Below are 25757 nucleotides of genomic sequence, written 5' to 3'. Positions count from 1 at the left end.
GTCCGCCAAATTTGACGCCCAACAGGGGCAGTCTCCAAACCGAAAGTGTGAGAACGGTAAAACCTTTTTAAAACGTATGCACAGACGACCAGGTCGCCGCCCTACACGACTGCTCAATAGACGCAGCCCCGCGAACATCTCAAGAAGCTCCAATAGCTGGAGTCGAAGGAGCTTGAATCGAGTCAGGAACTGAAACATTAGAAGACTCTGTGATGGTCGTAGTTACCCAACGAGTCACTGTGTACTTGGAATCCGGCCAATCTCATTTGGACGCAGCCATTAAAAACCAACAATGCATTCGTACGACGGATAGAATTCGTACGAGATAAATAAATCCGTAAGGCCCTAAGCACATCTAAGAGAGCCAATGGGAATCCTCCCCGGAAGGAGGAGGAGTAAACGCTGGAAGGACAATGTCCTAATTTAGATGAAACGCTGACACAACCTTCGGAGGAAGGAAGGTTTTGTTCGCAGAACCACCCGATCATCATGAAAATCCAACAAGGGTGGTCTGCAAGAAAGAGCTGCCAATTTAGATGCTCATCTTTTGGAGGAAATTGTCAATCGGAAGACATTGAACGTTATATACCGCAATTGTACAGATTCCAAAGGTTGAAATGGAGGTTTCTAAAAAAAAACCGTAAGGACTAAGTTAAAGTCCCAGGGAGGAACAAAAAAAAAAAGGTGACTGAATCCGAAGAACTCCCTGAAGGAACGTCTGAACTTCTGGAGTGATAGCCAGTCTCCTATGAAGAAGAGTCGACCAAGTAGAAACTTGACCCCATTAGTGAAGAAGTCTGAGATCCTCATTGAGATCCTCCTGAATGCAGGATAACAGACGAGGAAACTCTAAACACATCCGGTGTTAAACCACGCTTTTCACACCAAGCAATGTAAATTCCAGAAGCCACCGGTTATCTTTACTCAACAGGACGAGAAAAAACCTTTTTCCCCTTAAAATATTGGATTCAAGAACCAAGCCGTCAAAGTCAGCCGACCAAACCTGTGTGGTGACATGGTCCTTGAATCATAAGATCTAGAGCAGAGAGGGTCGGGATGGTTCCTCGACGACCCTATTGTGCAGAAGAGTGTACCACTGTCATCGTGGCCAATCTGGGTCCACCAGAATGATTGGAAGACCTTCTCTCTGAACGCGTTGAAGCCGACGTGGAATCGGTGGAAATGGTGGAAACACATATCCCAGTTGAAAGTGCCACAGCGCCGTCAGTTCATTGATTAGAATTGCTTAAGGGTCCTGAGTACGCGACCCTTAGAGAGGAGGTTTATTGTTGAGACAAGACGCCGTTAGATCTACATCGGGCATCCCCCACCGGGCTACTAGAGTCAGAAACACCTCCTGGTGAAGCCCCCTCTCTCCCTTATGCACCGTGTGACGGCTTAAGAAAACCGCTTCCCAGGTCTCGACTCCTGGAATGTGAATCACGGGTATAATCTGAACCCAATGTTTTGCCTAAGTGAGAATCTGAGCGACTGCCTTCCTGGCGGTCCAGTTTTGAGTTCCTTTATTTAAGTAACTGCCGTGGCGTCGTCGGGTTGAACCCGTACTGGATTACCCTTTACCATGGTTTGAATCCGAAGGATGCCTACCGGACTGCCCTCAACTCCAAGATGTTGATCTGTAACTTAGACTCGACTGTTTCAGAACGTCTGAAAGTAAGGAGTCTGAAACACCGCCCCTCAACCTCTGAGGCTTGCGTCTGTGGTGACCATCCCTCAAGAGCAAATCGTGAACGGTACCCTTTTTGGTCAAATTGGGCTGTGAAGCCACCAGCGAAGCGACCGACGAGTCTTTACAGACAAGCGGATTAGCTGTAATTCGAGATGAGGTCCTGTCCGTGAGGAAGAAACGCTTTCTGGTTGGTAGCGTCGAATAAGAATCCCAGAAATATCATTTTCTGGGAAGGAAGTAAAGATGACTGTGGAAAAGTTATTATCCATCTGAATGACTATAGAGTCTCTATCGTGAGACGCAAGTTCTGGTGAAGGATTCACTCTGACAGTCCTGATGAAAAGATCATCTAAAAACGGAGTAATGCTGACACCCTGTGAATACCTGAGGAGCCGTGGATAGACCAAAGGGAAGAGAAACTGAAAATGGCAAGGACCGACTGCGTATCTCAGACAAGATTGACGACCTGTCCAAATAGGAACATGCAGGTAGACGTCCTCTACGTCCACTGAAGCCAAATATTCCCCTGGTTTTATGTAGCGATAATCGAATGGATGGATTCCATTCTGAACTTTTGGGTTGAGAGATATGGATTCAAACCCTTTTGGCCGAAACGGTTTGTCCACAAGAAAAAGACCTGAGTAAAATCCCGACCTCTCTACTGAGAGGGAACTAGAAGAATCACTCCATTTAGTAAGAGAGTGGCTGTTGCATAAAGAAGAGCTCAACGTCTGGAGGGAGCGTTTTTGGAGAGGAGTGACGAACACACGATATGGGATTGGTTCCTCGAGATGTAACATATAATCTCTGGATATGACCTCCGTCACCCACAGATCTGGTTTTGACAGGAGCCACACTTCCTTGAACTGCCGTAACCGAGCCCGAATCGTCATTGATCCCTCCAGAGATCGTTAACCGTCATGCAGTAGGTATGTCGGCAGGTTTACTGGCTGGTCTAAGAGCCGCCTGTGTTCCTCTACCTCTGAATGCCTCTCTTCGTGGGAACCTGGAGAAAGAACGAAAGGGATGGAAACTACCTCTGTCCTGTGTACGAAAGGACCGAAACCTCGTGGTCTTCGGTCTCTGAGGAGCAAATGGAAGAAAAGGGCTCTTGCCCCCTGTAGTCTCTTCTGTAATTCCGACCCAAAAAGAACTCACCTTCAAAGGGTATCGCCGTCAAGCTCTGTTCCGAGTCAGAAACGGCATTCCCAAACCCGAAATCAAAGAGACCGTCTTGCTGTCATGGTCAAGGCAGAAATACAGGATTGTAGCGCAGTAGACTCTAACAAGGTCTCATTTTTCTAATTGAATGACTTCCGATGGATCGTGGGACTGCATTCAAGATACAACCTGTGCCAGCCAGTCATCCGCGGCCATGAAGACCCAAGTGCTAGCTAGAATTGGGAGTAGAAAATTCCTGATAAAGATAACATAGATTTAATCATTGTTTCAATCTTCCTATCTGTAGGATCTTTCAACTAAAACGTACAAACCTCACAGTTTGGGCCATGGTGGGAATTGAACCCACGACCTCAGCGCCCTAAGGCAGCAATGCCAAGCATCACACCAGCAGCACTGCCCATGTACAAAAAGAATAACCGTAGCTTTTGTTAAATGTGAATAGGAGCGTCTACCTTTTGGGTCTGTTTCTCAACATCTTGTATCCCCCTTATATAAATTAAAATTTATTTTGGGGCTGGGACAGGAGAATCCGACTTAAGTCAGGGCTCTTTCAAATATCCGCAAAGTGTGAATAAGGGGGAAAGACAGTAACTTGTCTTTTTTTTTTTTTTTTTTTGTGTTTTGAAAAAGGCAGAGGAAGAACCCGCCACCTCCGAACTCTGAATATTAAGAGTTTGACGGATGGCTTATATCAGAATCTAACACCTGAGCTAGTAGAAAAACTCCTCATCCTATTATCCCACTCTGGGTCTACTTCCCCATCCTCCAGTGGGAATGTTTCCAACTACTCCTCCGGAAAAGTTATAGCGGGCAACGGCTGCGGCCGTTTTGTAGCAGAAGAACTGCCGGCAGAGTTAACAAATTTGTTTAGAGACTGAGCCCATATTTCGAGCCCATAGAGCTTCCACTGTAGCCATAGAGGCATAGACTGATCCGCGGAACTTTCCTGCTGGTCCGCCACAGATGCCCCAGAGCATGAAACACAGAGTACCTGCGTCCGGGCTTCCCTTTGCTAGCTATGATCCCCATAGTGAGCAGGAAAAAATAAACCACCGAGGCGGTCTTACCCTTTGTAGATTTCATAAGTAATTAATTCATTTATTCTCTTTTCCAATACTTTGACATATTGTTGTATATTGTAATATACTATGAATCATACTGTGTTCAATGCATATTATATATTGCAAAAATTACCTCCCCTAAAAGTATAGCATGACACAATGTAAATCTACAGTGAATTTATACTGTGTCCCAAAATATACTTGCTGTTAGGTGATCAGCCTTTGTTGTGAGCGCTGCACAGTGTCCCCCGTACTGCCTCTGGAGAAGATGGCGGCCGGAGCCCTGCATACCTGGACGAGAGTGCGCGCGTGGTAGTGGAGGGCGGGAGTCCGTCCCTTCTTGAACAATGAAGCGCCTGTCAGCTTCAGTAGGCGCGCTGCAGCCGAAAGTCTGCGGCTCTCGCGTGCCGCCACCCCAAGTTGTTCTGTTCAGGTAGCGAGCACAGCGTCCCCCTGTCACTGTAGATGGTATCATGACGTGCGCGCGGGCAGAACAGAGCGGGAAGCCGTCCCTGCTCTCCTCTCGCGACCAACCGGAAGTTCGGGCCGCCGCGCGTTGCTAAGTATAGCGACTGTTGCGGCGGCTTCTCCGGGATCCCCGTCCCGTCCCCACAGCCCTTCAGACAGTACTGCGGCTGTATGGGTACAGGTCTCCGGCACAGCTCCCGCTGGCGGGCTTGCGCCGGGGGTGGGGGGGGGGGGGGGGGGGGATGTGGGGAAGGGAGATAAAGTAAAAACAATACTAAAATTAGTAAAATAAATAAATATTAATAAATAATAAATAATAAAAACCGTTAGGGACAGCCCAATACTGCCAGTGACAGATTGTGGCTGTCCAGTACCTCTTTGATCTGTCGTGTGAATCAAAAGGCCCCAGTGACCAAGGTATGGTGGCCCTTTCTGACAGCATCCTTGTTCCATTTATACCTGTCACCTGTAAACAGGGACTAGGTATAGAAAAATAAAGAAAAATAAAGAAAAAATAAAGAAAAATTAGGAGAAATAAAAACTGTGTCTGTACTCCACAGGCACAAAACTAAAACTGAGGTGCTGGCTAGGCAGGAAGGAGATGGGAGGGGTTAGAGGGGGGAGGAGTCAGGTTTTAATAGTTCTGTGCCAAACTCCACAACCACACACCTCTAACCCACAAGTAATGGCGCAGCGTCCCCCAGATGGATGAAAGAGAAATCACACTACATACGATCGACCCTCTCACATCTTACTGCCTCAGACCTGGTTAACTCTCTGGACGCACTTCTGCGCTCAGGGACCTGCTCCATCTCAGCAATATATACCCGCATACGCACGGAACACATACCCACTACAGACCTCACACAAATACAAACATGGTCCACCCAAATCCCGTCAATGTCCCCGGAGAACATAGTGGATAGTTTTGCAAGCTCCCTCAAACTTATCCCTGCCAGCCTCTATCAAGAAATGGCATACAAAATACTACACAGAGCCTACATATCACCGAGGAGCCATTTGATGGGCTTGTCCGACTCGGCTAAATGCTTAAAATGCTCTTCATTAATAGCAGATCTTATGCACTGCTTCTGGCACTGCAGCCACATCCAAAAATTTTGGACAGAACTACACACCTACGGAACTGCCGAGTTGGGCTTGCGCTTCCGATGTACTGCCTCTTGGGCGCTATTCGGGTATGTCCATGACCAAAACGATGTTCCCTCTCGAGACACGAAACTAATTATGATCCTCTCAGCAGTAGGCAGGAAGGCCATATTACAACAATGGATATCCAATACCCCTCCCACACTACCTCTAGCTACCTCTAGACTACTATTCCTATTCACGATGGACTGGCTGGATACTTCCCTTAACAAAGAAATATTAACCCCCACCCTGTTTCACTGCTGGAGACGATTTATCAACACACTACCTATTCCGACAAAAACAGCCATTAAACAAAGCTTTCACTGCACCACCTGGTACGGACACCAAGTTTTAGCAGATGACCCCCCCATCGCTCTTCCATAACTACACCCTAGCCCCCTCTCCTCTTCCCTACCTTCTACTCTCCTCTTGTTTTCTTATCTTGCTTTCTATTCCCTCTCATCGTTTCAACTCTGATTGCCCGCACCTGACCCTTAAGTTCTTACATCTACCTCCTCCTACTCCTTAACACTGGATATCTATCGTCTATCTCTTCTTATCACACTGTTGATGTCTCCGTGGATGGGTCGGCGGCCCCCGGGTCCTGGCAGGTACGATTAATAATGTTAATAATGTTGTTAATACTGTTAGTGTTTTTATTGTTTTAGGATTTAGCGATCCCCAAAGGGGGAGACGCATTAATATGCTTTACTTCTAGGCAAAGAATCTGCTAATTAGCAGGAACACATTAGCTGTTCCATCATATTTTATGTTTACTAATTTTGCTATTTGGTTACACAATACTATGATATAACACATATCTAAACGTATCGATGTAAAAAGTGAAAATGTGAGGTTCTTTGTTCTGGGCTTCGGATTCTATTTTCTTTTTCTTTTCATACACGACGGTTCCGGGTGGCTAATGTGGCCCCAGGTACAGTTGAATTATATGTCATTATATGTCATCATCTGTTATGATTCAACATGCCTTTTTGACCTCAATAAAAAATATTTTGGAAAAAAAGACCCCAGCGACAAGTCCCTAAAAAATTAGACTTTTAAGGTCCATACACATTAGATTATGTCGCTCTGTGAGCGACATCGTCTAATGTTTTCCCTCCCGGGCCGGCGGCCGACTGTACACACTGAGCGACAGTCCAGATCCTGCATGCATGCACTGCTGATGGCAACGATCGTTGCCGACCCACGGGGGCCACGCATCGGTCGTCGCTGGCGGCATACACACTTGCCGATAAAATGAGCGACGTCACTCAGGAAGGTGGAAGATGAGCGACGTCGCTCATTTTATTGGCAAGTGTGTATGGGGCCTTAACAAGTGTTGCTATCCAATATTTATTTTATTTTTTCATTATTATTTTTTCTATTTTTATTGGGGGGGGGGGGGGGGGGGTTTGTCACGTCCTCTTGAACATCAACCCATAAATATGGATGAAGTTGCTCAGGCACCCATTTTGCTTTTTTTTTATAGGGGAGGGGGGGGGGGTGCGAGACAAGGGGGGGCGCAATTCCGTGCAAAGGAGATAGGGTGCAGTTCCGTAAGAGCCAATGGCTCTGCTCTGTAGGGGCACCAGAAGGGCAGCTGCAATGTATTGCGCTGCGATGGCAGAGGCAGGACATAGGGCACTAAATAGTTGGTGGATTACAGGTCCAGCTTTGACAGTTTATACTACACATATAAATCCCGGGTTACCCCATCTCTAATACAACCAAAGAAAACTCTGCAGAGCAGTCTGTAGACACAGGAAAATGGCTGGTCTGGGAATGAAGGCGCTAGCAGTATCACAGGCAGGTAAACAAAGCACACATGCATATACTTGCCTGCTTGTCGTACAGGTAGATCCAGTTGCTCAGACATGGTGATCTGCAGCAAGGTTGACACGAAGTTCACAGACTTATGGGACTAGAAAAGAAAAGGTGAGTCAGAAACCACAGGGCAGAGACCTGCACACATCAACCTGTCCCACAGTTAGATCCCCAAAGTGCCACTGCACAGTCTCCCACGCATCACCACAAGCTATGTACATAATGACATTTCTGTACAGCACGGCCAATAGGGAAAGAGCTAGAGGTTTATGTCTGATTGCATGAGAGATGGGAATACTGCAGGAAACAGAACCCTAAGGTATTACCCACCATATACTACGGGAAGCCAAGGGTCACCACCTGCCCACAGGACGCCCCTTACGTAAGAGACCAGCTGGTTCCTCTGTATTAGGACCCTTGCTCACGGACGCCACAGATGAAGGCGTGTGCTCTTCTGTAGCGCTCAAAATTCTTCATCCAAATCTAGCCCATGTACATTATAACTGCACTGCCCCAGCGCTGGTCTTTGGGTCCACAGTTTATTTTACTACTTGCCCAGTATAATGGTAAACATGCAGGTAAACATTTTATTTACCCTAACTTCTTAAAGACTACACAAGTTCAGAGCTGGGCAACTTGTGCATCAGGAGGCAGAGTGAGATGGACTGATTAATCAGGGCATTATGTCTAAAGGCCAGTACTCACTGGCAGATGTGGGGAGAGATGTGTGCTGAGCGAACCGCAGACATCTCTCCCCCCGCTCAGCACAGTGCGGTGTGTGCTGAGCTTGCGGAGAGAGCGGGGGGGGGCGCTCATTTCACCCAGCGGGTGACGTGAGCGACCCGCTAGATTGGCGCACCAGGGATAGCGATGCGCGGGGCTGCGCATCGCTGTGAGGGGTACACACAGAGATCACTGCTTAAAATCTAAGCAATCTAGTCAGATTGCTTAGATTTTAAGCAGCGATCGCTCCGTGAGTACCCCCCTTAAGGGTATGGATCACCAGATCTACATTACAAAGGGCTACAGCAAATCAGGTCGACCACTGCTGGCTGACAGGTCCAAAATGTCAAATGAAAAGTTTGACCTGACAAAAGTTAGACAGTAGGAAAGGTCAACAACTTTTTTCGCCACCAAAACACCTGGAACCCCAATTAGTGTACCACTCTGATCGCCATGCTCCAGGCAAGGTGTCTCGCAGTAGTCCACAGTACGTAGGGCAGTACGGATGGTGTAATGGATTGCAGTACGGATGGTGTAGTGGTTAGCATTACTGCCTGACAGCACTGAGGTCATGGGTTCGATTCCCACCATGGCTCTACCTATGCGGAGTTTGTATATTCTCCCCGTACTTGCGTGGGTTTCCTCCGCATCCTCCCGTTTCCTCCCACAATCCAAAAATATACCGGTAGGTTAATTGGCTCCCAGCAAAAATTAACCCTAGCGTGAATGTGTGTGTATGTACATGTGGTAGGGAATATAGAGTGTAAGCTCCACTGGGGCAGGGACCGATGTGAACAGGCAAATATTCTCTGTACAGCGCTGCGGAATATGTGTGCGCTATATAAATAACTGGTAATACATAAATGATAAATGGTAAAGTATGAAAAAGTTGATTAAAATGCTCAAGAATCCAAAAAAGCTGCGTTGACCATTTGCACCTGTTGACCCAGGCACCGTAGACCTTTTGCATGTCAATCCATTGTCCACGTCAACCATGTCGTTCATTAGTGGTCGACTTGACGACCTTTTCATGGTCGACCTAGAGCCCGGATGCCTATGTCTAACAGGTCCTTGACACTGGAGAAAGGCAATTAAGTGAGATCTAAGGAGTCGGAACCCACATGTAAACAAAATACATTAAGCCCCAGATCAGATGCTTTAGATCAGGGATGAGGAATCTTCGGCCCTCCAGCTGTTAAACTACGCATACCAGCATGCCTTGCTACAGTTTTGCTATTTGGCCATGCTAAAACTGTTGCAGGGCATGCTGGGATGTGTAGTACAACAGCTGGAGGGCAGAAAGTTCCCCATCCCTGCTTTAAATAACATGTCCAAACAGCATGAAGTGCACCACTGATCGTGGCACCACAAACTTCCCAGTACTGCGAGATGTTTACTAAGATCACAACCTTTTATAGAGGCATGAGACGTTACACAACGATTGCATAAACGGGAATACAGCTCCTTATTGGGTAGGGGTTATTTTTTGGCTATTAGTTAAGTCTGATTGTAGAGGCACGGGAGGTCACCCGGCTCTCCGCACGCTGATGAGTCATCAGGACGACGTTTCATCATTTCAGGGCAGCAGAAGCCAGAGCAGCGATTTGCCCCAGCAGCAGCACAGGAGGCAGCGCTAATGAGCCAATTAAGAGATCCCTGTAAACCAGCATTGCTCAGCACGTATAGTGCCACTTGTACCAGTGTTCTCTGTCAATATGAACATTGGCTCAGTGCTGATAACGCACCCACTGCACATTTCCAGAGTACAGATCTGAGCTGGAACACGTTAGATGTGTGTTCCAGGATTACACAAAGAGGCAGCAGGGGGCAACCACTTTGCAGAGTGCAGGCATTAATTGCGATGCGCCTCACAATTCTGCAACTGCAAACGAAGTAATTGACTTTCAGTTTTGCTTAACAGGCAGAAATCCACAGACTGAAGACCAGAGGGCACAGTGTAACACAGACCTGAGATTGTAGAATTAAATCAAATCTAATTCACACATCCAATACAGCTTGTGAGCCAGAGCATAAATGCAGTAGGGAGCTGCAGATTAATGGCTAAATGAGAGCAGAGGAATCTGCTGTGAGATGCAGCGGTCTGGCCAGGCTCCTGTGACGGATACCTGAACAAGGATCTGACCGCGCAGCATTCAATTAATGCCTTTTATTTTGGAAGCTAGTCAAGGACAGAGCAATCCGCAGAGAGCGTCCTCTCCGCTATGTAATACATTGTGCAGAGAGGCAGTGTCCCGAGCGTGGTGTCCTGGAACTAGAGAACAAATCACGCAAACTAATACCATCAGGTGCCTCGCTAGACAGAATGGGGCGTCGTTATTCCAGCCATCTCCAGGAATGTGTAAACGCACACAAGATACGACCCGTGTAAACTTTCGGCCATATACAACAAGACATACTGTTCTGCTCCCTGACATCTAGAGCAGTGATGGGTAACCTTTGGCACTCCAGCTGTTGAACTACACATCCCAGCATGCCCTGCTACAGTTTAGCTATTTACCCATGCTAAAACGGTAGCAGGGAATGCTGGGATGTTTCGTTCAACAGCTGGAGGGCCAAAAGTTCGGCATCGCTGATCTAGAGTTTGCCATGTAGACTGCAAACTTAAATGTAATAGAGCAGTGGTTCTCAAACTCGGTCCTCAGTACCACACACAGTTCATGTTTTCCAGGTCACCCAGCAGGTGCACAGGTGTATTCATTACTCACTGACATTTTAACAGATTCACAGGTGGAGCTAATTATTCATACGATTTATTTTCGATTCTGTGAAGAGACCTGGAAAACACACACTCTTTGGGGCCCTGAGGGGGTGTGGATCATTGGATCGACAGTGTCTAGGTCGACAATGTTTATGTCGACAGGGTTGGAAGGTCGACAGGTCAAAAGGTCGACGTGAGGGTTTTTCTTTTGCTGTTTTCTTCGTAGAGTGACCGGGAACCCCAATTAGTGCACCGTGTCCCCTCGCATGGCGAGCGAGGTTCGGGCAAGGTGCCTCGCTCCGCTACAGCTTCGCTCGGCACAGATTAACGTTCTAATCGTAGTCCACGTGGATCGTTAAGTATGAAAAAGTAAAAGAAAGAAAAAAAATGTGAAAAAGTCATGTCGACCTTTTGACCTGTCGACCTAGCACATGTCGACCTATAGGCCCTGCCGACCTTCAACCCTATCATCCTAGTGACTGTCGACCTATAGTGGTCGACCTAGACAAGGTCGATCTTCAGACCGGATCCCATCCTGAGGAGAGAGAGTATGAGAACCTGTGTAATAGACCACTAAAGAATTGGGATATAAAGTGTCGCCACACTGATTGGCCGGAGGAACCACAACAGTGTTCCAGGGTTTACCGGTAAGCATGGTTTACCAGTCACTGATTTATGAAAAACGTCCTAACAGACGTTATATGCCTGGGGGCGTATCACCACATTACCGTGGGGATAGGCCCGGACCCGCCGCCACGATGTATTACGAGTGCCTGCCGATGTGGGAGGGCGTTATCTCACCTGTCCCGTGATATGCCTTCTCCCACATCAACTAGGCTGTTATCCGCAAACGCAGTGTGCACATGCACCATTCTCCCCTATTCCAGCTGGCAGCGCATGCGCCACTGGTGCTATGAGGAAGTGTTTGTCCTTTAACAATAAAGTTTTATTGTGTAAAATACAAAAAAAAAAAAAAAAACATTCACGTATGCTATATCCACACATCGCCTGGCCAGGGGAGGAGTTCCGGTTCTGCGGCCTTAGGAGGCGAAAAGTGACAGCAGAGGCAATCATACATTGTCTCTGCCCTTTGTCTCTCATTGTGAACAGCGGCGAAGCGGTAAGCGGCGGGGGTGCGCGACCGACACTGCACACAGCGTTTATACATTACAATCTTCTGGCAAAAGCAGGCTTAGCGTGCGCTGTGGCTGATTAAAACCACAGCGCACTTTCATACATCTCCACCATAGTTACAGGTATTCTCTTGAGGCTAACACCTGCTACAACTAAGTTACCCTGCCTGACAAACTTGTTATCTCACTTCATCTAGCTACAAATAAAAAAGTCCCCATATTAAACATGTCCTACTCACTACTGCACCTGTGAATATAATACATTGATCAGGGTGAACACTTAGGTCAATCGCAGTGCAAAGATCCTCAACGTATTCATGCCCAATATAGATGTGATCAATTATTCCCGTCCAGATTCCTAAACATATTGAAGTGGTCATCGCTTCGGCATTTTGATGTTTATAGGTCCTTGGACGGGGCGTTAATGTCTCTAGGGTCTGCCATCTGTCATCAGTCCCACAGCTGTTTCCCGTATAACATACAAGACGGGAGCTAGAACTCAGCTGTGTGGCCACCTGTTCAGATACATCCACAGCGGATGTCACGCTGGCTGTAACGCAGGTAACTGATGGGTTATCCCACAACACTTTCACTTTCATTCCTTGCTGCAGGTCAGGATACCATGAGACCCAACGCCAGAGACCCATCCTCTAGAACCTTAGAAAAAAAAATCTAACGCCTGTAGGGTGACACTGAAGCCAGGAAACTACAGGAAGAACTTCCATGTGGCCGGCACACCTACACCATCTCCTACAGATGTGAAAACATGGTATTAACGACATCGATGTCAAGTTTGCAGAAACTTTTCTCTAGTGTTGGTTCCCTAATAACCGCTGCTCTGCCCAGACCAGAGTCTCAGGAGACCGCAGCACAAAACTGGATATCATTAAAGCATGAATGCCAGTGTAGGTATACATTATCCAGAATTTGCTGAATGCAGAAGAAAGTGACAGTCTGACTAATCATTTGACATGCTCTGTGGATATCTATGCTCTAGCAGGTGCAGCATCAGCAGCCGAACGGATGTTGGAGAACAGAGCAGATTAATTCTTCTATTACGCTGCTGCAGAACAGGCTCATCTATACTTTTTTTTTTCTTCTTTAAGGCCATTGCGCTATTAAACCCAATCTTAGTACGGCTATGAGCAATAAAGTGTTTTAATAAAAATAAACCCTAAAAACGTCCAATATTGGCTTTAATCGGAAAAGTGGATTACGGTGAGCAACTTGTAGCCAGAATTTTTCTTAACTACTATTGTCCAGATAATGAAGTCCTGTAACACTACAAGCAGTCAATACGGATACAGGAATAGATGTTATGTACGTCACACAAAACTATCACAACTGACTTTCCAACTTTTTTTTTTTTACTCCAAGACCATAACCGTGCTACTTAACTGCTGCTGTAATATAACCGGTACAGGATACCAGCCCAGCAAAGTTGTATTCCAGGAGCCACGTTATTAGCATGAGGCTAGCTACACATACAGCTGTTATTTGATCACTTTGAGTCATACGCAGGAAATGACTAAGGAGGAAGAGAATAAGACGAGGAGCACACACAGGCTGAGCAGCCGATTACAGAACTGAAACACGGAAACTGACATTTATATGAATGTAACCATCATCTGTTCATTAGCAGTAATCTCACAGCTGTGTCCCCTAACATCTTTGTTTAGGGGCCCATTACAGCCATCAGATGTCACCCCCCCTAACACCCCTTATAGGTTACTGGTGGCTTAAGGCGGCACGTGATTTTGTTTTACCAAAGAAATGTAGAACAAATTACATTCACTGGCAGAAACAAATACAGCCGTCTCCAGAAATCCTGTAACAGGGACTTATAGCCTCCAGAACACTTACAGGTAAATATGTTAATCGTCTGTTCTAGGAAGAGAAAGGCAGCTGACAGCGCATGTATTCTGCATGTATATTGAGCCTGCCGAAGTAATCACATATGGATCACTTTAGGTATGCAATCAGAACAGGGTTCACAGTGTGTTGGGGTGACAGTAATAAGGGCGTAAGGTTGGAGTTGTGGTTAGCATTACTGCCCCACAAAACCAAGGCCATGAGTGCAATCTTTTTATGGCTAATCTATGTGGAGTTTGTATGTTCTCTCTGTTCTCATGGGTTTCCTCCCTCACTACAAAAACATACTGGTAGGTTAACCTAGTAAGTATCCCTGCGAGAGGGTATATAGATTGTACTGTAAGCTCCACTGGGGCAGGGACTGATGTGAAATAAATATATATTATATATATATATATATATATATATACACACATACAACAACTTGTTATAACAATTTTTCCGGATGGCACCAGGGCAGTGAACTGTGATAGGAGAGCGCGCGCGCGTGTGTAATATATATATATATATATATATATATATAGTGTTCCCACTAGAATCCGGTCAGGGTGCCGGATCTAGAGCGGCACTAGCGTGCGCAGCGAAAGGTGGGCGCGGTCATGCTAAATAGGGAGCGGTCCATCGCGGCTAATAAAAGGGGTCGTGGGCGGCCGGTGGTGTACCTGTAGGGTTTCCCCCAAGCTCTCTCTCAGCGTGAATGGATGCCGCGCGCATGCGCGCAGCATCTTTACACGCTGTGAGGGCAGGATGCGGGCGGCAGTTTTAGCAGGGCGCCACAGAAAGGGCAGGGCGGGTTTTGCCTTTAAAAAAAATAAAAAAATCGGGCAGGGCGCGGCACCCTGCTAAAACTGCCTAGCGTGAACTATCATAAATAAATATATATATATATATATATTTAGTAAAGTACAGCCCCAGGATCCGAGAGGGGCAGACAGATCCAAAAGGTATTGTGGGCGCAGTTCCAGGACCTCAGTGTGGGGTAGATCCAAAATGTATTACTAATACCCCTTTCAACCGCACCAATTACCTGGTATCGACCCGGTATATTGCCAGGTCGCTGTGTGGTGTGAAGGGGTCACTCCAGAAATCCCGGGTCACCTGACGGGAATTCAACCCAGGTTATAAGAGGGGTTATTCCCGGGTCAGGCACGGTGTGACCGGATTACCCAGGTCGATGTGACCCGGTACCCATTCACTGCATAGGGACAGGCGGTGCGGAGATTATCTCATCTCCCAGTGCCACCTCCGTGCCCGGATTGGAACCTGAGCCGGCATATTGAAGGGTCGGGATGGCGGTGTGTACGGTTTAGTGCCAGTGCACACCCGGGAAGGATCGGTTTCCAATTCCCGGGTGGGAACCGGCATTGCGATCTGAAAGCAGTATTACAGTACAGTCCCAGGACACTAGTAGGGGCAGGTAATACATATGTCAGTCACAGGATGTCAGTGGGGGCAGATCACAACGTATTACATATATGGATGTCACAGGACCCCACTCAGGGAAAATAATGTATTACATACATGACAGACCAAGCACTACAGTGAGGGCAGATTGGAATGTATAACATACATAATAGTCCTAAAGGGCCCAATACACTAGAGCGATAATGCCCGATATATCGGATGAAACCGGGCATTTTGGAGGTGTTTCTGATCCGATGCGCGTTCCCGTGAGCATCGGAGCCTCCAGATTGAATGTGCTGCACATTCAATTAGGTCAGACCTGGGGGCACGGCTGGGATCGCCTAAGATACATCGTATGCAAAAGGACAGCATCCGATGTATCTTGTGCGACCCTACCCTCCGGGAGGCTGCCGGGGTGATCGCCCGCGACATGTGGTCGTATAAGTGTATGGAGCCCTTAAGATCCCAGTGAGCGCACATATCACTGTACATACTGCATACAGAATAGTGGTGAGACCCCAGTGGGTGCAGATCTGAATTACATACAGTATAGTCCCAGGACCCCAGCAATGGCAGATCAGAAGGTAATATATGCGAGTCACAGGATGTCAGTGGGGTTGGTTCTAAATCGGAGTAGGAGAAGGGACCTTCTGATGTCACTAAGGGAGGAGACATCACCAGGGGGAGGAGCTACAGCCAAACAGGGTACCCGAAAAGTACCCTCGCAGGCTCGGTGGCTCACCACCTGATTACTAAAGGTAATAGTTGGTGGTGTGGATAGTAGAGGAACTATCCTGCTGGCCTAGCTCCTCCCCCTTGTGCCATGGCTCCTCCCCCTGACATAAAAGGTCCCTTAGGCCACTTGAATCTAGCATCAACCATGTCAGTGGGGGCAGATTGGAATGTGGAAGTCACAGGAGCCCACTGAGTATTACGTACGGTACACTCCCATGGGCCCCAATAGGGGCAAGCTGGAATGTATCACATAGAAGTCACAGGAGCCCACTAGGGACATATCTGCGTGTACTGCATATGGGACAGTCCCACGACCCCAATAGGGGGGAGACTGGAATGTAGTACATATGGTAGTCACTGGACCCTAGTAGGGGCAGATCCGAAGATAGTACTTGGGACAGTCACAGGATGATAGTGGGGGGCAGATTGGGCTGTATTACATATGGTACACTTGCAATGAAGTCCGTGTGTCAGCTGTCTACACATACCTGCACTCCTATACATATAATTACACACATCCCATGTCACACATGAGAATGCCAGCAGGGCACATACATGTAACATGTTGCTATTGGCCAGCAGGGCACATACATGTAACATGTTGCTATTGGCCAGCAGGGCACATACATGTAACATGTTGCTATTGGCCAGCAGGGCACATACATGTAACATGTTGCTATTGGCCAGCAGGGCACATACATGTAACATGTTGCTATTGGCATGCAGGACACATACAATACGCTTCGAGCAGCCTAGCACCGGCACATGTGAGCGCACATGGCAGAGACACGGGGGGCCGGGGGGTAGCGGGATGTGACAGGCCGGGCCCACATGTGTCAGCGGCTCTCACCTCGTTGAGCTGCCTCTCGGCCGCCTCCCGCAGGGCCGGGTCCATGGTGCCCCGCAGGGCCTCGATCAGTATGCTGGGGTCCATGCTGGCGGAGAGGCGCGGATTACCGGTCAGTGTCCTGGGCTAGAGACGAGCTGCGCACATGGAGCCGCCACACAGCCCAGCGCCCGGCGCGAAAGGAAGGAGAGCGCCAAGGCCCGGATAGATCCGTCCCCCTGGCGTCAGGTACGTCACTTCCGCCCGCCGCGGTGCATGACGGGAAGTGTAGTTTCCAGCACAGACACTGTCTGTGTCACTTGCAATTCTCACTGCACCTCCCTCCCCTGCCCTGTGTAACCATAATGTCACCTGCCCTGTGTAACCATGTATAATGTCACCAGTGCAGCCATATTACCTCACTGCACCTCCCCTGCCCTGAGTAACAATGTATAATGTCACCAGTGTGACTGCAGGGAGCAGCCATTCCCCTGGCCTGTGTAACCATGTATAATGTCACCAGTGTCACTGCAGGGAGCAGCCATATTACCTCACTGCACCTCCCCTACCCTGTGTAACCATGTATAATGTCACCAGTGCAGCCATATTACCTCACTGCACCTCCCCTGCCCTGTGTAACTAACCATGTATAATGTCACCAGTGCAGCCATATTACCTCACTGCACCTCCCCTGCCCTGTGTAACTAACCATGTATAATGTCACCAGTGCAGCCATATTACCTCACTGCACCTCCCTTGCCCTGTGTAACAATGTAATAATGTCACCAGTGTGACTGCAGGGAGCAGCCATTCCCCTGGCCTGTGTAACCATGTATAATGTCACCAGTGTCACTGCAGGGAGCAGCCATATTACCTCACTGCACCTCCCCTGACCATTGTAACCATGTCTAATGTCACCAGTGCAGCCATATTACCTCACTGCACCTCGCCTGCCCTGTGTAACCATGTGTAATGTCACCAGTGTGACTGCAGGGAGCAGCCATATATTACCTCACTGTACCTCCCCTGCCCTGTGTAACTAACCATGTGTAATGTCACCAGTGCAGCCATATTACCTCACTGCACCTCCCCTGCCCTGTGTAACCATGTGTAATGTCACCAGTGCAGCCATATTACCTCACTGCACCTCCCCTGCCCTGTGTAACCATATTGTCACCTGGCCTGTGTGACCATGTATAATGTCACAAGTGCAGTCACAGACCCTCCAACATGACCCGCCCCACTAGGTACAAAATGCTCTGTTTCTGGACTTCCCTCTTAATTTATGATTTCCATCACCTGTGTTGAACTAGTTAAATCAGAGGTTCTCAAACTCGGTCCTCGGAGCCCACACAGTGCATGTTTTGCAGGTAACCCAGCAGGTGCACAGGTGTATTAATTACTCACTGACACATTTTAAAAGGTCCACAGGTAGAGCTAATTATTTCACTTGCGATTCTGTGAGGAGACCTGCAAAACATGCACTGTGTGGGCCCCCAAGGACCGAGATTGAGAACCTCTGAGTTAAATTATAAGAAAGCTGTTTCTTCACAGGTGATGGCAATAATAAATTAAGAGGGAAGTCCAAAAACAGAGCATTTTGTACCTAGTGGGGCGGGTCATGTTGGAGGGTATGCAGTCATATTACCTCACTGCACCTCCCCTGGCCTGTGTAACAATGTATAATGGGGCAGATGTATTAACCTGGAGAAGGCATAAGGAAGTGATAAACCAGTGATATGTGCGAGGTGATAAAGGCACCAGCCAATCATCTCCAATATGTAAATTAACAGTTAGGATCTGATTGGCTGGTTCCTTTATCACCTTGCACATATCATTGGTTTATCACTTCCTTATGCCTTCCCCAGGTTAATACATCTGCCCCAATGTTACCAGTGTGACTGCAGGGAGCAGCCATTCCCCTGGCCTGTGTAACCATGTATAATGTCACCAGTGTCACTGCAGGGAGCAGCCATATTACCTCACTGCACCTCCCCTGCCCATTGTAACCATGTATAATGTCACCAGTGTGACTGCAGGGAGCAGACATATTACCTCACTGTACCTCCCCTGCCCTTTTCAAACAACTGAATTCCCCCCATGGAGATCTGCAATCCCTTAGGCACACGGTTGCGAGCAGGCCAATCTAGCAGCAGCGATGTGCGGGCCCGCGCATCGCTATCGCTGAGGGGGCTACACACGGAGCGATCATGCTGATATTCTAAGCAATCTAGTCAGATTGCTTAGAATATCGCTCCGTGAGTACCCCCCTTATCTCTCTCTAGTTGATTAGATTGCCCCTCTCCCTCTCATTCACTGGGCCTGTCCATTGATTTGATTTATTACCACAATTAAATAGCAGTAGAATATTACAAAAATATATTTCTCTGGCTGGGTCCACAGGATTATCCACAGGATAACATTGGGATATTGTCGAGCGACAGCGAAAATGGCACCAACACGGTCACGAGCTTTCTGGCCTCCCAGGATGCATTGGGGCCTCCACTATATAGTCCCGCCCACTGACTCAGTCAGATCAGTTTTTTGCTTGGTGCGGCAGGAAGCCGCATGGTCACAGGGCTGCTGTGAAAGCAGCCTCAAGTTTTCATTACTTTATTTTTATAGACTTACTGTTTTGGTTTGAGCGACTTCTCTTAACAGCGTCTTAAACGTGTATTAGAAAGAGTCGCTCCAACAACTCCCCACCGGGTCGCAACAACGCTTACCTTCGCGGTACAGTGCTGTCTCGACGGGCGTCTGTGTCGGATGTTCTAGCAGGTCCAGCAGACGTTACCAGGCTGTGGCCGGAGCATGGGGAGACAGTGAGTATATGGACTTCCTCTTACTAGAGGGGTCAGGACACAGCTACGCTGATTTGGTGGAGACTACAAACAGCGTGTTGATGCGCCGAACATCTCGAGTGTGACAGCGCTACGCTCCGGGGATCATAGGCGCCAGGACTAGGTGAGGCCGCGATCCTGGGAGTTTAAGTCAACAGGGGGTTTCAGACGCTCTCCTGGCCGTCCCTCCTCCGAGTTCATGGCCAGTTCCCGCGGGTCTCTCGTTTCATGAACTGAATGACCTCACTTCCGGCTCAGACGCTACCACGAGGGTACTCGGTCGCAGCTTAGACGCTGCGGTTGTGTACACTGGATATAAACCCGCCCAAACCGAGTCGCAGGCCTTTAGTGTCTGCATGCACGTGGAGTCGCTCAGCGTCCGTGTCCGTTGGTGAGCGTCCGTGTCCGTTATCAGTTACCAAGAGCGGCAGTGTACACCAGTAGCGTCTGAATCCACTCAGCGTCTTTCGAGCGTCTTTGCTTGGATATGGAAGTGTGGTGAGTCTCCCTGTATCCCGCTCCCTGGAGGCAGGGTATACAGTACTAAAAATTCCTTCTACTTCTTAGTGTGCACTGTTAATTTTTAGTCCCTATTGCATATGAGACCTGTATATTACTGTGTATTCTGCATGTTATGTTGAAAAAGAACCAGTTAAACAGAAGTACAATTTTCCTACTTATGTATAAGTTATTATGGAGGTTGTATTCTCATATGACAATGTCTAATGCTTTAACATGTGACTGACTGCTAGTATGTGTGCTGACTTTTCTGTGTAATGTCAGTCCTGTTCTGACCCTCAAATCAGGTGCACTGTGGTCAGATTGATTTCACCTCTATATACTGATTATAGGGTGTGGTTCAGTCACAAAATTGTGTAGTCAATATCAGAAAAAATGTCTGTGAGCGGCAAAAGTGATGAGGAGAATTTGTCAAGCACTCCTACAGCCCTAACATGCTTATCTTGTAAGTCAGGGGTAATTGATATGATTCAATTGGTCACTTATGAGGGTTTGTGTGCAAACTGTTTCGCTTTTCAGCGAAGTAAAAAACAGGAGTTAGTTCAACCTCCAGTAGAGCCACCATGGAATATGTTCGCAAAGACTCTGTCTTCAATAGCGGACAGGTTAGCTCCAGTAGCACCACCTCAAGGGTTAGGTTACACTATGAACCCATACATGCAGCTCCCTTCCTATGGTTTGGTTCCAGTAGCCTCTACAAGCAACCAAGGGGTAGGTAAGACTAAGACAGATACGTCTGTATGGCAGACTACACAAGAGGATACATCGGATGATGATGCGGAAACAATAGATTCAACTCCGTATGATGATCAGTCGCAGAGCTTTAGTTCAGATGATGTAGCTGAACTCATTAATGCAGTAAAGGCTGTGCTTTCTCTGGAAGAACCAGCCAAGACAGCGTTAAAAGCAAAAGCACCTGTATTCAAACGAACAAAGTCAGTGAAAGCTGAATTTCCAGCGTCAGAGGAGTTGACGGAAATGATGGATGAGTCTTGGGCAGCGCCCGGTAAAAAGTATAAGATTCCTAGGAGATGGGATTCTTATTATCCATTTCCTGCTGGAGATTGTTCGAAGAGAGAAGTTCCTCCAAAAGTAGATGCACATGTTCTGCGACTCGTGCACAAATCTGCTTTGCCACTGTCATCTACCTCTTTGAATGATGTCACAGACAGGAGGGTAGAGAGCCTATTGAAAAATATTTTTTCTCTTGTGGGTGCAGTGGTAAGACCTGCTATGGCTTCGGCCTGGGTAGCAAAGGCAATGGGCGAATGGATAGAGGAACTAGAGAATGACATCCCCTCTCCTACTAGGGAGCAAGAGGATCGTCTTTGCCGTTTAAGACAATCTGCCCAGTATTTAGAAGAAGCAGCCATTGATGTAGGCACTGTTGCTTCTAAAGCTTCAGCCCTGGCAGTAGTCGCTCGCAGAGCAGTCTGGCTACGGACCTGGAAGGCAGATGCGGAGTCCAAGAAGGAATTGGAATCATTGCCTTTCGTGGGTAATATATTATTTGGAAAACCTTTATCGGATATCCTAGAGTCAGAGGCTGAATCGAAGAAGGTCAGATTTCCGGCTACCTACAACCCTAAGTCCAAGGGTTTAAAATTTCGCTCATTTCGCTGGCAAAGCAAAGCGAAAGGTAAAGAGGAGCCTAAACAACCCCAGTTTAAATCCAGGGGTAGGAAGCAGTGGGCTAGCAAAAAGCCAGCTTCCAAACCTGAACAAAAGCCCTCAGCCTGAAGAGACGGGCCTCCGCCTGGAGGATTCCAGGGTTGGGGGCCGACTCCTGCAATTTGCACACACATGGCAACAGTCAACAACAGATGCCTGGGTGCAGAAGGTAGTATCTCAGGGGTATGGGTTCCCATTCAGGAGGCAGCCTCCTCAAAGATTTTTTTGCACCAGCCCGTCTCGTATAGAGTCGAAGGCCAATGCCCTGCAAGAAGCAGTCCAAAAATTACTGCAGTCAGGTGTGATTGTCCCAGTACCTCCATCACAAAAGGGACAGGGGTATTACTCCAATCTGTTTCTAATCCAGAAACCAAATGGGTCATATCGACCAATTCTAAATCTGAAGATGTTGAACAATTACATATGGATCCCGAAGTTCCACATGGAGACGTTACGCTCCATAATGTTGGCTATGGAACCGGGAGACTATATGGTATCTCTGGATGTGCGGGATGCTTACCTACATGTGCCTATAGCACTATCACATCAGTGTTACCTCAGGTTTGCCATCCTCAAGGAACACTTCCAGTTCCAAGCTCTGCCCTTCGGGCTAGCTACAGCACCCAGGGTGTTTACCAAGATCATGGTGGTTATGGCAGCTTGTCTGCGCAAACAAGGGATAAGGATATTCCCATACCTAGACGACCTATTAATCTTAGCACAGTCGCAAGATTTACTGTTGAGCCATCTCCAACAGACGATAGTTTGTTTACAGAGACACGGGTGGCTCATAAATTGGGAGAAGTCGTCCCTGAATCCATCACAGCGGATGGTTCATTTGGGAGCCATATTGGATTCAGACCTACAGAGAGTTCTCTTACCAGAGAAGAAAATAGTCAAGGTGCAGGTCATGGCTCAGGAAGCGTTGCAAGCCCAGACAATGTCAGTCCATGCAGCAATGCGACTGTTGGGTCTGATGGTATCAACGTTCGACATGGTGGAATATGCGCAATTCCACTCCAGACCATTGCAGCATCTCATTTTGACAAAATGGAACGGAAATCATCAAACAATAAAGAAGCAGATGATAAAGATTCCAGTAAATGTAAAAAGGTCTCTAGCATGGTGGCTACAGACAGACCATTTAAACAAGGGGAGACCCTTTTGGATAAAAGAGTGGCAAGTCCTGACGACAGATGCCAGCCTGCAAGGTTGGGGGGCGGTACTCGGAAGCCTATGGTTCCAGGGAAAATGGACAGCAAAGGAAAGTCGCCTGCCGATAAATCTGTTAGAAATAAGAGCCATTTACTTGGCCCTAGTTCAGGCAAAGGACAATCTACAAGGAAGACCAGTCCAGATCCGCTCAGACAATGCGACGGCAGTAGCATACCTAAATCATCAAGGAGGGACTCACAGCAAGAGTCTGATGGAGGAAGTAACTCCCATTCTAAAGTGGGCAGAACTCCATCTCCCAGCATTGTCAGCAGTATTTGTCCCGGGTGTACTAAATTGGGAAGCGGATTTTCTCAGTCGGCACACCATTCAGGAAACCGAATGGGCACTACACCCAGAAGTGTTTCAGACACTGGTGTACAGATGGGGTCTACCGGAGATAGACCTTATGGCGTCTCGTCTAAATAACAAAGTTCCAAGGTACGGATCAAGAACAAGGGACCCAGGAGCAGTCCTGGTAGACGCACTGTCAGTAGAATGGAGGTTTCAGCTGGCATATCTGTTCCCTCCAATATCTCTGTTACCCAGAGTAGTGAGAAAGATAAAACAGGCAAAAGGAGCAATCATTCTAATAGCTCCAGCTTGGCCAAGAAGGCATTGGTACACAGATCTGTGGAGAATGTCCGTGGAAGCACCGATACTGCTCCCTCAACGTCCAGATCTGTTAATGCAGGGTCCTTGTTGTCACAGTCATCTGGATCGCCTGTCTTTGACGGCGTGGCTGTTGAAACCTCTATCTTAGAGGCTAAAGGATTTTCAAAGCAAGTAATCCAAACCATGCTTAGAGCAAGAAAGCCTTCTTCGGCCCGTGTATATCATAGAATATGGCAAGCCTATATTCATTGGTGTTCTGGAAAAAATTACAATCCAAGAGCCTTTAAAGTAGCTAGAATTTTGGATTTTCTGCAGGCAGGATTGGATAAGGGGTTGAAGGTTGCTTCCTTGAGGGTGCAAGTCTCAGCGTTGACTGTATGGTTTCAGCAGAAGATTGCTGACCTACAGGATGTACGTACGTTTTTCCAAGGAGTAGTACATATTCAACCTCCATTTGTTCCTCCTGCAGCTCCCTGGGATTTGAATTTAGTTCTTAAATTTCTCCAGGGTCCTTTGTTTGAACCACTTGAGAGAGCGGATCTTAAGTGGTTAACGATTAAAGTTCTTTTTTTACTGGCAATGGCGTCAGCCAGAAGAGTGTCAGATTTAGGAGCATTATCATGTAAGTCTCCTTTCCTAAGTTTTTTTTCCAGACAGAGCAGTTCTCAGAACGAGATCTAGTTATCTTCCAAAGGTGGTGTCAAAGTTTCACCTGAATGAAGAGATTATAGTCCCAGCTTTTCAGGTATCGGGACTATCTGCGGGAGAAGCGTCACTGGACGTGGTCCGGTCTTTAAAAATCTATATAGATCGTACTAGTGCCATCAGGAAAACAGATTCCCTCTTCATCCTCTACGGATTCCATAGGAGAGGTTGGCCTGCTAGTAAACAGATACTGGCGAGATGGCTCCGAGTGGTAATATCTGAAGCTTATTCTCATGCAGATCTCCCTATTCCGGCTAATGTCTCTGCACACTCTACACGTAAGGTAGGTCCTTCTTGGGCAGCACAACAGGGTGCATCAGCAGAACAGATATGTAAGGCAGCCACATGGTCTTCCATAAACACATTCATCAGACATTATGCCTTGGATACTTTTGCCTCTCATGACGCAGACTTCGGGCGAAAGGTCCTCCTGTGCAATCAGGAGCGTCCCCACCACTAAAATGGCTTTGGGAATCCCAATGTTATCCTGTGGATAATCCTGTGGACCCAGCCAGAGAAATAAACGTTATGGTAAGAACTTACCGTTGATAACGTGATTTCTCTTATGTCCACAGGTATCCACAGGGATCCCACCCGGACGCATCTGATTTGAGGATCCAGACAAACACTAAAAACCTCTTCCTTCTTGTATGGAAGGGTGTGCATGTGTGTTCTTATCGCCTGTACAGGTCTCTACCTAATGTTCCTGCCTATAATCGCTGTGGAAAGAACTGATCTGACTGAGTCAGTGGGCGGGACTATATAGTGGAGGCCCCAATGCATCCTGGGAGGCCAGAAAGCTCGTGACCGTGTTGGTGCCATTTTCGCTGTCGCTCGACAATATCCCAATGTTATCCTGTGGATACCTGTGGACATAAGAGAAATCACGTTATCAACGGTAAGTTCTTACCATAACGTTTATATATATATTAGTGGCGCTGGAGCAGTCGTAACACATGCAGTATTATGGGAGAATGGAGCAGCTGTGCGTGCCCGGTCGCAGCAGCTTCTCCTACCAAGTCTGCTGCGCCTGACTAGAAAGCAGCTGTCAGCAAGAAGTGACCGACGGCTTAACACAAGGTGGGAGTAAATGTGTTTAGAAAGCTCAGTTCTGTCACCTACTGTTTATAGTATATGTTTGGATTATATATAGAGAGAGAGAGACTGGGAAGTTTAAACGGGTTCGGTATGTAATCTCGGCGGTCGGGATGCCATCGGTCACATGACCGACACCAAAGATCTCGACATCGAACGGGGTAAGTACTTTACCCCCTGGGGCTGTCAGCGAGGGCTAACCCTCCGGGGGTGTCGGCTACAGCTAACCCTCTGGGGGTGTCAGCTACGGCTATCCCCCACCCCCCGTCTTAGTGCCTAACCCTAACCCCCCCCCTAGTGCCTAACCTTACCCC

At 47.6% G+C, this 25757-nt stretch overlaps 1 protein-coding gene across 1 annotated transcript in view; it reads right to left on the bottom strand.

Moving 5' to 3' along the window:
• The window catches only part of IPO7 (importin 7), a 57900-nt gene extending 40863 nt beyond the window's left edge, over positions 1–17037 (bottom strand). The window contains exons 1-2 of the mRNA XM_063944076.1: positions 16811–17037; positions 7390–7471 (exon numbers count right to left, since the gene is read on the bottom strand). Of these exons, the coding sequence (XP_063800146.1) occupies positions 7390–7471; positions 16811–16894 (166 nt within the window). The 5' untranslated portion in view covers positions 16895–17037. The remainder of the gene's footprint in view (positions 1–7389; positions 7472–16810) is intronic.
• Positions 17038–25757: the final 8720 nt, after the last annotated feature.

The sequence above is a fragment of the Pseudophryne corroboree genome, chromosome 11, assembly GCF_028390025.1.
Source record: "Pseudophryne corroboree isolate aPseCor3 chromosome 11, aPseCor3.hap2, whole genome shotgun sequence".
In the NCBI taxonomy this organism is placed as follows: Eukaryota; Metazoa; Chordata; class Amphibia; order Anura; family Myobatrachidae; genus Pseudophryne; species Pseudophryne corroboree.
Note: the sequence above shows the minus strand (reverse complement) of the source record. Positions and strands in the feature narration are given on the sequence as shown.